Source organism: Podarcis bocagei (genome assembly GCF_964188305.1).
Source record: "Podarcis bocagei genome assembly, chromosome: 17".
Classification (NCBI taxonomy): Eukaryota; Metazoa; Chordata; class Lepidosauria; order Squamata; family Lacertidae; genus Podarcis; species Podarcis bocagei.
The window spans coordinates 13,332,848-13,350,632 of NC_138143.1; the positions used below are offsets into that span (position 1 = coordinate 13,332,848).

A 17,785-nucleotide genomic window follows, 5' to 3' on the forward strand; every position below is an offset into this window, starting at 1 on the left:
TGTGGCCAGCATGACTAAGCCGCTTCTGGCGAACCAGAGCAGCGCACGGAAATGCCATTTACCTTCCCACCAGAGCGGTACCTATTTATCTACTTGCACTGGCGTCCTTTCGAACTGCTAGGTTGGCAGGAGCAGGGACCGAGCAACGGGAGCTCACCCCGTCATGGGGATTCGAACCGCTGCCCTTCTGATCGGCAAGTCCTAGGCTCTGTGGTTTAACTGTTGTGTAGCTGGCTGTTAATGCTGTCCACAAGGCCAGGCCAGTCCCTAGGGCTGTGTGGGGCCCAGGAGAAATCAGGCTGTGTGGGCCCCCCATTGCCTTCCTCTGCCACTTCTTCTCTTGATGGTGATAGTGATGGAGGGGGCAGCCTCATGCCTCCAGCTTCCTACTGCTTGTTGTTTTACTCCTCTGTTATCGGCAGTGGCCTCCCCTACAGCCTACATTTCTCCTCCCCACTGCAGTGCTTTGGCAGCAGCAGTGCTAGCTTGCTGCCTGCCTGCCGTGGCTCTAGAAAGGGAGGAGGTGGAAACCCATGTGAATGGGGTGAGGGCCTGCAGGGCCAGCCAGGCATCAGGGCTGCTGACTGTGGCCACCAGCGCCACGTGCAGGGCTCCCTAAAGTGTGGTGTCCAAGGCAGTTGCACCTATTTGCCACCCCAGAGATGGCCCTTCCCATGGTGGTGGTAGTATAGGCAGGGGTGTAGCAGGGGTTGCTGGAGCCCAGGGCAGGGCAAGCGGTCAGTCCCTTTGCCGGCCAGCATCTAATCAAGAGAGTCTCTCCTTGCAAATTAGCCTCAACCTGGTTGCAGCTCCTCAGAAATTTGGGCCTAGGGTCATGGCCGCTCTGCCCCCTCACACTGCATCACTGAGTGTAAGTCGTTGTTTGTTTGTTTTTGCCACCATGGACTCCTTGTGGAAGCTGTTTGTGGGTGCAAAGGAAGGCCTCTGAGTTCTTGTGGGTGCATATGAGTGCCATGTTGGCAATGCTGCACTGGTACAGACATAGTTTTAAAAACACTGGTGCAAAAGTTGACACAGTTCCCTTGAAGTCAAGGGAGAGCCTCAGGTTACTGTCCAGTTTCTTTCCTACAGCCACAATGGAGACAGACTCCTGTTCCACACGGTAGCCAATCAAGATACGCCCATCAGGAATATATACAGTGGTGCCTCGGGTTAAGTACTTAATTTGTTCCGGAGGTCCGTTATTAACCTGAAACTGTTCTTAAGCTGAAGCACCACTTTAGCTAATGGGACCTCCTGCTGCCGCCGTGTCACCGGAGCACGATTTCTGTTCTTATCCTGGAGCAAAGTTCTTAACCTGAAGCACTATTTCTGGGTTAGCGGAGTCTGTAACCTGAAGCGTATGTAACCCGAGGTACCACTGTATATATAAGGCACAGCAAGTGAAAAGAGGTGTGTGCAATTTATGCGGTCTCAGTGTCCAGAGAATGATAGCTCACAAATGGAAACTGCATGATGGCACACTTGGCAAACAGCTAACAGCACAGGGAGAACAAAAATGGGGAAAGGGCAGGGTAAAGAGCAAACACAACTCATACTGGTTTTCTCAGAGAAGGCTGGGGAGGAACATCATGAGGGAGAAACCGAGGCTGGCTTACAGCAGAAAAGTAACTACCATGATTGCAAGAACTACCATGGAAAGCCTTTGCCCCTGTAGTTCTCAACAGATTACAGTTACTCACTGACAGGGTCTATCCTGAGTCACAATGTGGCTCAGAGGTCAACAGTCAATATGATTTTCTCACTGTGTCAGCGAAAAGTGCCCTTCACAGTGCTCAACTAAAAAGGATGCCCATTTATGCTCCAGAAGGTGATCGTGCCCTTCCACAAAACATGCATGGCACCATCCAGTGTGATGGGTCATCCTTGGATGCCTTCCGTGTGAAACAGGGATGTGCTCATGCTCCATCTCTCTTCAGGATATTCTTCTCCCTGTTGTTCTCCTTTGCCTTCCATTCAAGGAGTGATGAGGGTCTGTTCAACTTCTGAGGAAGCTCTACAGAGACTCATCAACCATTTTGCCCAGGTCTGGAGGGAATTTGGCCTCACCACCAGCCTGATGAAGACCAACATCCTAGATCAGGACATCACCAGCACACCACACATCAGCATTGGTGACCGCATGCTTGTAGTGGTAGATGATTTTGTCTACCTGGGCTCCAACATAACCAGAAATATTTCTGTGGTGGCCTGGGATTCAGACTCGGATGCTGAACCTGAGGGATCCCAGCCTGCACAGGATTCGCCGCCTCAGGAACCAGATGAGCTGGGGCTGGGGCTTGAGCCTGAAGGGTACTCACCTGTGCTGGATCCTCAGGTGCAGGCATCAGCTGAGACTGCTCTGGCTCCTGAGGGGATGGAGGACCCATTGCCTGTAGGTGCTCCACTCTCAGCCCCGTCAGAGGAAGCTGAGGTTGCCTCTGGGTCCGGTAACCCTCCAGCCTCTCCTGAGCTGCAGAGGTTCAGGGCAGAGAGGCGGAGGGAACTAAGTTCCCACAGGAGGAGTGCTCGCCTCCAGGCCAGGAGAGGCGAGTCACCAGAGGATCGGGGCCGCCCTATGCCTCAAGGCAGATAAAAGCCGGCCAGCCCCAGTCCCAAGTTGCGGGAGCAACATTGTTGGTTGCTAGTTCCTGCCTGAGCTCCTGCCCTGGCTCCCTGCTTGCATGCCTGTTCCTGACTTCACTCGACTCCCTGCCCTGCACCCAGCTTCAGCTACTACAGACTGCCTCCACGTTGTACCTCTGACCACGGACCGGACTTGGACCTCGCCTCTCGGGTAACCCACAGGGCCTGCACAATTTCCATTGATGCTAATCTGGACAGGCACATTGGCAAGGCAGCTGAAGCAAGGACTCACCTCTTCAAAAGGGTATGGGAGAATGTGATGCTGATGACCAATACCAAGATGAAGGTCTACCAGGCTTGCATGCTGAGCATGCTGCTTTATGGAAGGGAGTCTTGGGAGACTTACATGCACCAGGAGCAACACCTCAATGCCTTCCATATGCTCTGTGTCAGGAAGATTTTGGGCATCACATGACAGGACAGAGCCAAAGAAGGATGTGCTCTACAAAGCCCACATTCCCAGCATCTTCACACTTCTTTTTCAGTGACATCAACACTGGCTTGGTCAGGTGCACAGAATGGAAGATGCCAGAATCATCAAGGAAGCTGGCTTCAGGCACTAGGCCTGTGAGGAGACCAACTCTTTTCTACAAAGATGTCTGCAAACATGGCATGAAGACTGACATTAACTGTCGTATGGGAATCCCTTGAAGACTATAGCAGTGCCTGGAGACAGACAGTCAGGTGGTGTATCCAGATCAGTGACCAGAGGAAGAATGAGCACTGGGAGGAGCACATAGAGAAGAAATGCCATGGTGCACCTCTAGCAGCAAAACTGGATCCTTTATCTGCCCCACCTGCAATAAAACGTATCTCCTGTATTGGTCTCTACAGCCACAGCAGGTACTGTGACTCTCCAATGGTACGACTTTATCCTTGAAGGCTCACCCTTCCATTGTCTTTTGAGACGGATGGATGACAACAATTTTTCTCAGAATTCTTACAAATATCTGGCCTCAGAACCCAGAACCACTAAGAACCTCAGCTCACTCTTTTTGAGGATGTGTGGCTCCAAGGACTTGTAGCTCATGGAAGAGAGTGTAGCATCAAACCTGGCTCTTTCCTCCCTTCAACCCACAGTGCCTTAGAAGTGGAGGGAAGCAGGTTAAAGCATTCTCTGCACTGGGTCACAGCAATGAAGAAAAGGCAAGGGCAGCCTTGTCCCCAGCACCTGCCTACTTCTGCTATTAAAAAGCTGCACATTGCACAATTAAATGAGAGGTCCCTAGCTTCTCATGAGATACACCACCATGTCAACAAGGCTGCTGGTCACTTTACTGCTCAGCTGCAACACAGCATGATCAGGCAACTCTTAGAAAGGCACCTCATAGACCGCCAAGCCCAAGGTCTACTTCACTTCTTCCATTGGCTTCAGTGGTGGGCAGACAGCATGCAGGGGAGTCATGCTGGTTGGCAGTGCTTGAGGGACAGAGGCCTAATCCTGGTCAGGCTGCACAGACAAAGCACCCTCCATAGGAAAACTAGGGAGGTAGGTCACCAGGGTGAGGTCGATTATGGCTCAGACCAGGATTCTTGAACATTCTCTTGACCTTGGAGATTAGTCAGGCTTATATCATAGCAGCTGGACTTAAAGGCATTCTAGATCTTAAACATTTGGTAGTGCTTTAAAAGTAGTGACCCTAACCAGGACTTTGAATTAGCTAGAATCCAGAGTGAAAGGTTCACCTCCGAGTCCCATGCTTCAGATAACTAGCTCCTGTCTAAAGCCTTGCAGGTGAATTCTGTCTCTATTGAGGATTCCTGGAAGAGGGTGCTATAGTAATCCTCGCCATGGGAACTGTCTGTTGCAGCTGCTGTCCCCTAATAATAATAATAATAATAATAATAATAATAATAATATATTTATACCCCACCCATTTGGCTGGGTTTCCCCAGCTACTCTGGGCGGCTTCCAACAAAACACTAAACTACAATAACCTATTAAACATTAAAAGCTTCCCTAACAGGGCTGCCTTCAGATGTCTTCTAAAAGTTTGGTAGTTATTTTTTTCTTTGACATCTGGTGGGAGGGCATTCCACAGGCGCCACTACCGAGAAGGCCCTCTGCCTGGTTCCCTGTAACTTGGCTTCTCGCAGCGAGGGAACCACCAGAAGGCCCTCGGCGCTGGACCTCAGTATTTGGGCAGAATGATGGAGGTGGAGACGCTCCTTCGGGTATACTGGACTGAGGCTGTTTAGGGCTTTAAAGGTCAGCACCAACACTTTGAATTGTGCTCGGAAACGTACTGGGAGCCAGTGTAGGTCTTTCAAGACCGGTGTTGTATGGTCTTGGCGGCCCTTGCTCATCCCTGTTCTATTACTTTTGCTTTTATGCAGACAACTGGACATGTGCAGAGGTAAGAGTGCTCCTTATCCTTTGGTGCTACAGAAAGCACAGGCAAGGTGACTGCAGCAGCAGTAGTGACAGTGAGAAGCCAGCTGTTCCACTATGGGGCCACCCCTTGCAAGGCTCCTGCACCTTTCCAGAGATCATGGCATACATGACTATAACAAAGGCAGCCATAGACAGCATGGAGATGCAGTGATGATGAAAACTGCACCTGTTGTTCTGGTGTCTGTCATGCAGTTTTTTTGTGAGAACAAGAAATATTGCCAGCCACTCACGCCCACTGATTGTTCTGTGATGCTGTCAGAACTCACTTCACAGCTATTCAATATGTTGCTTCATGTTGTTTAGTAAAAGTTGTCAGTGCTGTCTGCGGCAATAAACATTGAGAGACAGGACAATCTCCCACCTTGCTTGTCACTTACCCCAGCTGCCTTCATGATGGGGCACTGAAGGGATTTTGTGCCACAACGCTGCATCAGTCCTGCCATTTGAGTACTGAGAAGTGATGGGTCTGCACTAGGGATGGGGGGATAAACTTGATCCAGTTTACAGGTACCTAAGTATCACTTTCTGAAACAATACAAGAATCGAAACACAACCATGCTTTGAAATTTGCACTTATCTGAATTTTGCAATGCAGTTTTCCAGTTAAATAATGTCTACAAAAAAATGCATAAACTTGGGTGAAATGTGCATATATTAGTGAAGATGACATTTGAAAATACATTATCTGGAGGAATTGCTTTGTAAAAACATATAATTAGGCAAAATTGCATAGAAAATTGTGTGTATTAAGAGAAATTTGCACTAAAATGTTGGTGAGTTTTTGCAATGACTTTTAAAAAACCCTTATGTGAATATGCAGCGAACTGAACTTCAGACTGGAAAAATGAGAAACTGAATGAAACCAATAGTGAAATAATAATAATAATAATAATAATTTATTTATACCCCGCCCATGTGGCTGGGCTTCCCCAGCCACTCTGGGCGGCTTCCAAAAAATATTAAAATACTGTAATACAGCAAACATTAAAAGCTTCCCTAAACATAAGTTGTTTAGTCGTTTAGTCGTGTCCATCTCTTCGTGACCCCAAGGACCAGAGCACGCCAGGCACTCCTGTCTTCCACTGCCTCCTGCAGTTTGGTCAAACTCATGCTGGTAGCTTCGAGAACACTGGCCAACCATCTCATCCTCTGTCGTCCCCTTCTCCTTGTGCCCTCCATCTTTCCCAACATCACTGACACATACTTCCACTCAATGGTTCAATAACCTCCTGGATATCCTTGGTACTGCTGTGGTTATAAACTGAGGAATTGGGCTGCATGAAATGGAAAAGGGAGGGAATAGAAAATGCACATCAGATATGGAGCTGGACGTGATGGAGAAGGCTGTTTTTTGTAGCCCTCACCTCTGCTTGCTTTGGAGGCCTCTTGAGAGTTTCCGGGCAGATTGTGTGAACTGGGTAAAATTGTATCATGATGGTATTCATGCTATAGCTGTGTGTTGGTCTGTGCACTGACAATGCCTTTTATGCGTGTCAGTGCACATTGTCTTGACTGGCGGATTTTGGCAGAGTTGCCAAGGTGTATGTGAGTATCTGTCAGTGTTCCTACATTGTGTCTCATCTCTTGTGCTTTCTACCTTGCTGATGTGAGGGCAAATGATAATGAATTCATTACACCAGCATTGGCCTTTGCATGACTGCCACTGATGTGGTGAGTCCTTAGGATCAGATGATTTAGTATCTAATTGCACAGTGCATTTCATTGCTTTAAATGTAATGTGGAACACTTCTCTCTTCTAGATTACATCCATTGCTTCTGCTGGAGATTCTAGGCTCCCCCCGCCAAAAAAGATGAATTACGCTGTGGGTTAAACCACAGAGCTTAGGACTTGCCAATCAGAAGGTCAGCAGTTTGAATCCCCGCTACGGGGTGAGCTGCTGTTGCTCAGTCCCTGCTCCTGCCAACCTAGCAGTTCAAAAGCACGTCAAAGTGCAAGTAGATAAATAGGTACCGCTCCGGCGGGAAGGTAAACGGCGTTTCCATGCGCTGCTCTGGCTCACCAGAAGTGGCTTAGTAATGCTGGCCATATGACCCGGAAGCTGTATTCCGGCTCCCTCGGCCAATAAAGCGAGATGAGTGCCGCAACCCCAGAGTCGGTCACGACTGGACCTAATGGTCAGGGGTCCCTATACCTTTACCTAATTCAAATTGGTGGTGGCCATGCGCAAACTACTAGAAAATACTTATCTGCAGTTAAGTTCCATGTGGTTGACATGCATTTAAAAGGATCTTAGTCCATTTACCATTATTTTGTATGTGTAAAATCCACATCCCATCAAGGTATTATGCATAGTGTCAGATTCCTACCTTTAGTAGTGTTTCTGCTCCTGTTAAAAAGTATATAAGGAGTGTGTGTGTGTGTGTGTGTGTGTGAGAGAGAGAGAGAGAGAGAGAGAGAGAGAGAGAGATTTAAAATTTGCACAGGTGTGCATTAATTCTGATGTGGACCCACTATTAGAAATATTGATCTTCTCAGTATTATTTATGTATGCTATGTAGTGCTTTTAAACTTCTTGTGGATGCAGGGATTGCAAGATCACACATCCAAATTGTGGGTGTTACGTGCCTATGTTAAAAGTTCTCTGATGGCTAACATTTCTGATGTTTGGCCATTTAACTCACAATGAGCTCATGTTTAATCAGGTAGAAATGGTCTAATTATATGGTTTCAAATATTCAGCTTGAACAGTTAGACACTGTGATGCTGTCAGAACCTCTAAAAGAAACCTAAAACCCTTCTGTCATTGGCTAAATGTTTTGAATTGAGGTTAAATGAATGTTGCTTTTATTAAACATTTGTAGATAATATGTAAGTGGCACTGTTCTGTCATGCAGGAAAATCTCTATTTGTATTTGCCAAGATTCTGTGATAAAGTTGTTCTTTTCAAGTTTATCCATTTTGGTTTTTTAAAAAAAACTAAACAAATTTATATGGTAAAACTAGTCTTTTCTTTTCAGATCCCTCCAAGTTTTATTTTTCTTTCCTTTTGAACACAGCATATTTATATTTTCAAAACTACAAAATAATATCAAATGGCAATTATCTCCTACAACTTCTGCCAGATTTGGCAAAAGTTAAAGTTGTTCATGTTTTATGGCGCTGACTATTCAAGTAATTTCTTATTTTAGAGCATATCTTTTTATTTCTTTTTAATTTCCTTTAAAAAATAAACTGGTGTTGCTGCCAGGAGGATAACCCCAGCCCTGTTGTTGTTAAGTCATGCTTTCTGGTTTTCACAAGCTTCAGAAAAATACAGCATCATTAATTTTCTTTTCCCTGTATTCTGAACACTACCACTTTTACATACTTCTAGGTACAAGTGTTTAAGCAGGCAGAGAGAATAATCGTTTTCGGTCATCTCTCACTTTTCCCCTCTCTAAAATCTTTGTTAGGGCAATATGTTTCTTACGCCATAATAAATATACTGTGCTAATATGGATTTAGGAAATTTTCTTAAGTTTTTGTGCTGCTTTCTCTATCTCTTTCTCCATTATCTTTCACAATTATCTCACTTTGTTCCTTTCCTTTTATCCCTTTCTTTTGCTGTTTTCTTCTCTCTCTCTCTGTTTTTCTTTTTATTTAGATTAGTTTTTCATCTTCTTGTTTTATGACAAAGCTTTAATAAAGCATTATTATTTTTTTTTAAAAAATATCTCACTTTATAGGACTGCTTTTAGGTCGGCTTCACACCTGACATGGCAATTGTGTGTATTTAATTATAAATTTAATACCTTCATATACCACCTCTCTTCTCTGTTGGTTACCTAGCTAATTCACAGTATACATGCAAAATAATATTAAGACTAAAAATACGAAAACAGCCTAGCTACCTTTGAAGGTGACCCGGAAACTACAACTAATCCAGAATGTGACTGGGAGCGGCCGCCAAGACCACATCACACCGGTCTTGAAAGACCTACACTGGCTCCCAGTACGTTTCCGAGCACAATTCAAAGTGTTGGTGCTGAAATTGAAAGCCCTAAACAGCCTCAGTCCAGTATACCTGAAGGAGCGTCTCCACCCCCATCGTTCTGCCTGGACACTGAGGTCCACACCGAGGGCCTTCTGGTGGTTCCCTCATTGTGAGAAGTGAAGTTATGGGGAACCAGGCAGAGGGCCTTCTTGGTGGTGGCACCCACCCTGTCAAACGCCCTCCCACCCAATGTCAAAAAGAACAACAGCTACCAGACTTTTAGAAGACATCTGAAGGCAGCCCTGTTTAGGGCAGCTTTTAATGTTTGATGCATTGCTGTATTTTAATATTTTGTTGGAGGCCGCCCAGAGTGGCTGGGGAAGCCCAGCCAGATGGGTGGGGTATAAATAATAAATTATTATTATTATTATTATTATTATTATTATTATTATTAGCCACACACAAAGTAATAGTGGTAACATAAAAACTACCAGTACCCCATCTCCAAATGTAAAGGTAAAGCTAAAAGGACCCCTGACCATTAGGTCCAGTCGTAACCGACTCTGGGGTTGTGGCGTTCATCTCACTTTATTGGCTGAGGGAGCCGGCGTACAGCTTCCGGGTCATGTGGCCAGCATGACTAAGCTGCTTCTGGCGAACCAGAGCAGCGCATGGAAACGCCGTTTACCTTCCCATCGGAGCGTTACCTATTTATCTACTTGCACTTTGACGTGCTTTCGAACTGCTAGGTTGGCAGGAGCAGGGACCAAGCAACGGGAGTTCACCCCGTCACGGGGATTCGAACCGCCGACCTTCTGATCGGCAAGTCCTAGGCTCTGTGGTTTAGCGCACAGCGCCACCTGCGTCCTGCAATCTCCAAATGTACTGCAGAATGAAAAGGTCTGCATTGCCCTTCCGAAAGATTGACGGGAGATGCCCTGATGTCTCTGCAGGAAGGAAATTCACAGGATGGTCAGTTGGCATTGCAGGAAAAAAGCTCTGCTCCTTCAACTTCTCAATTCGCCTCAAAGGACACGGCAGTGTGGTGGGTTCAGACAGAAAGAAATGCACTGGAATGTAGTCTAGACAAAGCTGATGTGTTTTCTGTAGTCAACAACAACAACAACAACATCTGGGATGGCCAGGCATATTTTCCTCAGCATAGAAGACACACGGTGGTGATGGGAAAGTACTTTAGCAGTAGAAGTTTCTATTTACTGTTGTGTTACAAGCCACCTTTTATGGATAAACTCTTTTAAAGATTTGTTGAAAAAGGTCCAGTGGTGTCACCGTGGTCTCTCAGAATGGCAATCGGTTGTTCACTGTGAACGGAACTTTAAAAATATTTCCCTAGTTTTTACGGTGAAACATTTAGCAGGAGAGTATATCATATTAAAGCAGTTTGCTGGGAAATTACTGCTATTCGCTTGCTAGATTTGGGTTAAAAGGGAAATTTGAAAGGTGCCAGCGCTTGTAATCTAGTTGCCATTATACACCTTGTGCATCGATCCATTCAGGTTGCACAAATTAGAACACTAAGTAGACTGGATGATGGTAAGGATTTTAGTGTGAGTCCTTAAGTATGGGGCAATTGTGGTTGACTGTTTTTGTAATTTACTATCAAATTTGAGTTTTCCTTATGAAGATAATAGCAAGTCCTTTACATTGTGCATGTAAATTTATTGTGTGAATAGTGTGATTGAACTTTAATCTCTGATATCATTGGTTTGTCAACAGGTGATATTCAGGAACTGTAGCTTCACACATGACCTGGTTGCAATTATTAGAGATGCGGACTTTGTTCTTTAGCTTTGAAGACATATATATATATGATTTTGTGAACAATTTCTTTTTTGTTTCAGCCATAAATTGTAATATTTGGATTTGTAACTCTCAGATGATTTCATTAAAACAAATCCTTAAGGGAACATGATTCGAAAAATATAGAAATTTGAGATTTGTGAAATTGATCAGGCCAAACAGTCATTCTATAAACTTGTCAAATAATATATGGCTTGATTCGTGATTCACTTTGCTTTATTCCCCGGTCTTTAAAATCAGTCTCTTACACTGCATTCCACCATCAGCCTTTTTCTCAGTTCTTTGCACCTGCTTTATATGTATAATACTATGGATTCATAAGACTTTTTAAATGTGGAAAATGTAAGTTAAAATTTGTACAACTCCTTCGTTTTCAGGGGGTCTTGCCTTTGGGACTCGGTGCAAGTCAATCGGAAAAAGTAGCAGCAACAAATTAATCGTCACCAGCAGTCCAATGATGGTTCAGCGACTGGGACTTCTGTCTCCTCCTGCCCAAAAGGTCTCAACAGCATGCAACCAAATCAGCCCTAGCTTACAGAGGGCTGTGAATGCTACCAACTCGAATATACCTCCATCTGATACAAGGTCTTCATTTTATTCTATAGGAATGTTTTCATGTCTATAAAGTCAGAAAAATATTTTACCACTCACTTTAGAGTTATACCTTTTGTGCACAGTTGAAATTTAGAATGAAAGCTGCAGTCTAGGTATTGTAAAGGTAAAGGTAAAGGGACCCCTGACCATTAGGTCCAGTCGTGACCGACTCTGGGGTTGTGGCGCTCATCTCGCTTTATTGGCCAAGGGAGCCGGCGTACAGCTTCCGGGTCATGTGGCCAGCATGACTAAGCCGCTTCTGGCGAACCAGAGCAGCGCACGAAAACACTGTTTACCTTCCCGCTGGAGCGGTACCTATTTATCTACTTGCACTTTGAAGTGCTTTTGAACTGCTAGGTTGGCAGGAGCAAGGACCAAGCAACGGGAGCTCACCCCGTTGCGGGGATTCGAACCGCCGACCTTCTGATCGGCAAGTCCTAGGCTCTGTGGTTTAACCCACAATGCCACCCGTGTCCCTCTAGGTATTGTAGTTCAATATTATTCCTTTGAGATTAGTCACAGGTTGTAGAAGTTATGCAGCAATGCCCTATGAAAAGTATGCTATAACATGTGCTATGTAAGTAAACTTTGGCTAACAAATGTCAGCTATCTAGAATAGTCACAGGTGGTTGCAGCTCTCTTTTGGTGGTGAGCTTGTAGGTGCTTTCTAGCTGACTGGTGGGATGGTGCAGCAGCTGCCAAGGCCTGGGAGAGGGGGGGGCTCTTGCAAGATCTCAGGGGTCACTCCATCTCATGTGGTCCACCAACCTGCTTGTTCCCTTTCCTTCCTTCTCTTGGGTGGAGGAAAACAATCTGAGTCCCCCCAGTGGTGTAGCTAGTGTGGTGTAGTGGTTAAGAGCGGTAGTCTTGTAATCTGGGGAACCGGGTTCGCGTCTCTGCTCCTCCACATGCAGCTGCTGGGTGACCTTGGGCCAGTCACACTTCTTTGAAGTCTCTCAGCCCCACTCACCTCACAGAGTGTTTGTTGTGGGGGAGGAAGGGAAAGGAGAATGTTAGCCGCTTTGAGACTCCTTCGGGTAGTGATAAAGCGGGATATCAAATCCAAACTCTTCTTCTCCTTCTCCTGCCTAGTTTATGAGCTCTCACTGGGGCTTGCAATGGCCAGTGGTTAACAAGGTTGGAAATGAATTTTGCATGCAGCTGCAATTAGCCCTGGTTAGTCTCTTGGTCAGTTAGTGGGTTGCACTCACACTCGAGACCCTGACGGGGGCTGCCAAAGCAACTGTCACCACAATAGTCAGTAGGTGGTATTCAATGCAGCCTGAGCATCAGGTTGTTTCTACCTGAGTTTCCCTTGATTCTCCAATGTAGCTGCAGCCCCTGACACCTCTCTCAGGCCTTTCCTGAGAACACTATGGCCCTTGGAGGAAATCTGTGAAGGGCACAGACAGCACAAGGGACTGCAGTAAGGATATGGGGCAATTCTTCTTGTGCAAATATTTGCACTCATGCAGTATTGGACACCACCCATTACTTACTAATAGACATACTATGTGTAGTAGGGGGATGCTGGTGGCGCTGTGGGTTAAACCACAGAGCCTAGGACTTGCCAATCAGAAGGTTGATGGTTCGAATCCCCGCAACGGGGTGAGCTCCTGTTGCTCGGTCCCAGCTCCTGCCCACCTAGCAGTTCGAAAGCACCTCAAAGTGCAAGTAGATAAATAGGTACCGCTCTGGCAGGAAGGTAAACAGCGTTTCCTTGCACTGCTCTGGTTCACCAGAAGCAGCTTCGTCATGCTGGCCACATGACCCGGAAGCTGTATGCCGGCTCCCTTGGCCAATAAAGCAAGATGAGCGCCGCAACCCCAGAGTCGGTCACGACTGGACCTAATGGTCAGGGGTCCCTTTACCTTTACCTATGTGTAGTAACTTGGTGTTCAGATTTTGAATATGCAAAAGCAAAGACCAATTTTGAGAAGGTTATTTTAATTGTCAAAAATAAGCAGATGAGCTCTGAATATTTCAGCTGCTTCATAGAACTACCAAGAGCTAAAATTTAAGTAACTGTTTGCATTCCCTCTCCCTCTTTTCTCCACTGCAGATCCCTTCTGTCCCGAGAATCTTTGGCCTCCACAACCCTGAGTCTGTCTGAAAGTCCATCAATCCAGAGTGTCAAGCAAGAATGGCTTCATGGCTACAGGATTTTTCCTTCTCTTCCTTCCAGCCAAGGCTCCCCAAATGGCACGGACCTTGGGGACATCACAAGTGTTACATCTGGAATGTCCATGTCCAACAATGTTTCTAGCTCATTACCATCTTACTTGTTTGGTGTGGAAAATAATTGTTCTCCTTATCCTAGTCCTCACTATTCTTCAACCAGGTCTCATTCAGCCAAAAAGAGGGCCCTCTCTCTGTCTCCTTTGTCTGATGGAATCGGGATTGACTTCAATACAATCATCCGCACATCCCCCACGTCTCTTGTTGCTTACATCAATGGCTCAAGGGCATCTCCAGCAAACATCTCCCCTCAGCCTGAGGTCTATGGACACTTCTTGGGAATAAGGGGAAGTTGTATCCCTCAGACTTGCTCTATTCCAAATCCTCAAAAAAGACTTCTTGTTGCTAATGGCAATGTTGCCCTTCCAAGTTACAGTGAAAGTGGGAACACTGAATACCAGCGCATGCAACAGTTGGAACAAAACAGCCTACAGCCAGCAGTCACTAACAACATGGTGGTTCAACAAGGAATATCTCTGCTAGATAGCCAATCTGTGGGAATTTTAAAAAGTGGGCGTGCCAATGGTTTTTCTGGGAACACAATGGACATGCCACCTACTTCTCCAGTGGCTCCCCTTGTTCTTCCTCCATCACATGGTCCACCTCCCCCATACCACGCGCATCAACATGACCTTATAAACCATCCCCACCAGATTTCCTTACCAGCATCTGTGCAAGGCCCTCTCTTAGACGAAGATGGCGAACTGGATGAGTTTAATGGCAAGCACTGCTGTTGCTGGATAGACTGCAGTGCTACTTATGACCAGCAGGAAGATCTTGTGCGGCACATAGAAAAAAATCACATAGACCAGAGGAAAGGAGAGGATTTCACTTGTTTTTGGGCTGGGTGCCCTCGGAGATACAAGCCATTTAATGCTCGTTACAAACTACTGATTCACATGAGAGTGCATTCAGGAGAAAAGCCAAACAAATGTACGGTAAGTCTAAAACATGTTAGATAGACACACTGGTTTACTGTATATGAAATATACCAATTTTTAACACTGTGCTAGGTTCCTCCCCCTTTTTGGCTAGTACAGGTTGTTCAGAAATGCAAGCTTTGTTGATATTAATGAATTAAAAACTAAGTGAATGAATAGACTTTTCATATGCATGCAGAGGCAGAAACAGGAACAGAGGAAGACGCATTATACCAAGTCAGCTCATTGGTCCATCTAGTTTAGCATTGTCTATGCTGACTAGCAGTGGCACTTCAGCTTCTGATGGGGTATCAGCCAGGCCTGCCTGGAGATGCTGGAGGACCAGCCTGTAAGTCTTCTGCAAGCAAAGCATGCATTCTCCCGCTGACTGGTGGTCCTTCTTCTATTTGAACTTGTTCGAGCTTCAGATACTTCAATGCAGTTAGAACAACTAATCCCCCGTTTGCTTATTTTAGTGCTTTTCTACATCTGAGCCTTAAGGTAAAGGGACTCCTGACCATTAGGTCCAGTCGTGATCGACTCTAGTGCTGTGGAGCTCATCTCGCTTTATTGGCCGAGGGAGCCGGCGTTTGTCCGCAGACAGCTTCCAGGTCATGTGGCCAGCATGACAAAGCCGCTTCTGGCGAACCAGAGCAGCACACGGAAACACCGTTTTACCTTCCCGCTGGAGTGGTACCTATTTATCTACTTGCACTTTGACTTGCTTTTGAACTGCTAGGTTGGCAGGAGCAGGGACCAAGCAATGGGAGCTCACCCCGTCACAGGGATTCGAACCGCCAACCTTCTGATTGGCAAGTCCTAGGCTCTGTGGTTTAACCCACAGCGCCACCCGCATCTGAGCCTTATTTAGCTGTTAATTCATATTCCCTTTCCCAATAATTTTTATTGTTTTTCATGTAAATACAAGAACAACATATAAGTATAGTAACTTGTCCAGTGGTACAGTCTTACTAAGTTTCATATGCAATACACAATATGCAAGCAACACGCTTATTTATGCAATATCAATTTAAGTCTCCTCTCCACAAAGATTCTAGTGTTGGGGGTGGAATAAAAGGATGCCCTGTCTCATTTATAAAGGAAAAGAAAGGAAGCCAAGTCTCACGAAAAGTGTCTCTCCTTTCTGCTGTGGTGAGCAAGGTATTCCAAGAGAGCCACATTCCAAATATTATTTAACCAGATTTCAATGGGGATTTCTGTAGATGGTGTCCAATATCACTGGAGCAGTCCAAACCCACAAAAAAATTGAATTTGTATGTGAGGAGTGACTTCTGTGTTTCCTAATCATGTTGTTGTTTAGTCGTTTGGTTGTGTCTGACTCTTCGTGCCCCATGGACCAGAGCACGCCAGGCACTCCTGTCTTCCACTGCCTCCCACAGTTTGGTCAAACTCATGTTTGGTCAAAACCACATCCTGCAGGTTTTTTTGGGGTGGGGGATGTATCTATTAAATGGATATTAGCTGGGTCGGCAGTGATAATTTTCCTTATTATTTCGAACAATTCTTATTGCAAGGCAAAGAACTTGGAAGCCAGATCTACTTGCCGGGAGCTGTTGTGTTCCTCCAGCAGTTGCCTCCACTCAGGCCCAGTCCTATCATTGGGCAGAGGAAAGCAACCACCTCCGACAGCAAATACTAGGGCATGGGTTCAGCAGCAAGGGGGTAGACAACTGTGCTGGGAGTGCCATGGGGCCTGCGCTGCACCCTCCAAGATAAGCCTACAGCTTACAGCCTTAGCAGAGTGTTGTTGTTGTTTAGTTGTTATTGTTATATTTATTTATATTGTTGTTGTTTAGTCGTTCAGTCGTGTCCAACTCTTCGTGACCCCATGGACCAGAGCACACCAGGCACTCCTGTCTTCCACTGCCTCCCACAGTTTGGTCAAACTCATGTTCATAGCTTCGAGAACACTGTCCAACCATCGCGTCCTCCGTCATCCCCTTCTCCTTGTGCCCTCCATCTTTCCCAACATCAGGGTCTTTTCCAGGGAGTCTTCTCTTCTCACGAGGTGGCCAAAGTATTGGAGTCTCAGCTTCACGATCTGCCCTTCCAGTGAGCACTCAGGGCTGATTTCCTTCAGAATGGATAGGTTTGATCTTCTTGCAGTCCATGGGACTCTCAAGAGTCTCCTCCAGCACCATAATTCCTCTATCTAGTGGGGCTCAAGTATAGAATTGATTTGGCTGTACTTTGGGGGAACCTAATGGTGAAATGATGATGTATCAAATGAAAGCCAACCTTAGCGGAGGATTTGCAACACTGCAGGGTTTTGTTTTGCCCTAAAACCACATCTATTTTACATTAGAATGGAGTTTTTTAAAAAAATTCTGTAGTGTATCTTTTTTCCTCACCCCATAGAGTATCTCTAGGCAAATGATGTTTTGATATCATTGCAGGACAAGGCTGCCAGTTTTTCTTTGGCAGGCCTCTTGTGTGCTTGATAGCTGCCTGTCAGACGGAACTGTTCCTATCTCTTCTCCATGCCATGAAATACTTCATTTGCTAAGTCTTTGACTGCTGTTAAAAGCTGAGAAGCTCTGCCAGGAGGGGAAATAGTTGGCAAATCTCCAGCAATGAGTAAAACATAAGGGGGCACACACAATGCATATTTATCCAATGGAGGGAACACTATTCAAAATACTGTGTATTAGCAGAGATTAAGTTTAAAATAAGCACCATTGCTTCCCAGCCAGGGTCCATAAGCTCTGAGTCAGTGACCCAGGCAGATGGAATAAAGCAATGAAATATGCTTATGTATAACTGCATGCATGTTTATTTACAGCCATGCTAATGTATATAGTGTGGAAATACATGAGACCTGGGATTGTTCGTAACTACACTGAAAGCAGTAAGATACTCTCATTAAGGACTAATTTGATCCACTGGTTTCAGTGGAAACTAATTCTTTTGCAGGTGTTCATACCTAAGAATAATGTGTGTGTGTGTGTGTGTGTGTGTGTGTGTGTGTGTGCGCGCGCGCAACATCATGGCAACAGCCTCTGCCCTGCCCCCAACCTATACACATTCACTGGATGGCTGTAGGTAACCTGTGTGCACACAACTATTTGTATAGAGGACTCTGCACATGACTGGAAGTCCTGACTTTGCAGGATTCTTGACCATGTAGAGAACTGCCACATACACTGGCGGAGGAAGAGGAGTGCAGGGGGAGTGCACCGTCCCCGGCGGAGCAATCCCGGTGGGGTGCCATCACG

The 17,785-nt window shown here is 45.7% G+C and overlaps 1 protein-coding gene across 5 annotated transcripts in view; it reads left to right on the plus strand.

Annotated features, from left to right (window-relative positions):
- The window catches only part of GLIS3 (GLIS family zinc finger 3), a 177,975-nt gene that overhangs the window by 44,827 nt on the left and 115,363 nt on the right, over positions 1–17,785 (plus strand). For 3 of the 5 annotated variants that reach the window (XM_081176272.1, XM_081176271.1, XM_081176275.1), the window contains 2 exons: positions 11,175–11,382; positions 13,454–14,567. In XM_081176272.1, coding sequence (XP_081032398.1) covers positions 11,175–11,382; positions 13,454–14,567 — 1,322 coding nt within the window. Of the gene's footprint in view, positions 1–1,500; positions 1,629–4,072; positions 4,136–11,174; positions 11,383–13,453; positions 14,568–17,785 lie in introns of those variants that run through there. The other 2 variants (XM_081176273.1, XM_081176274.1) reach the window with 2 other exon arrangements.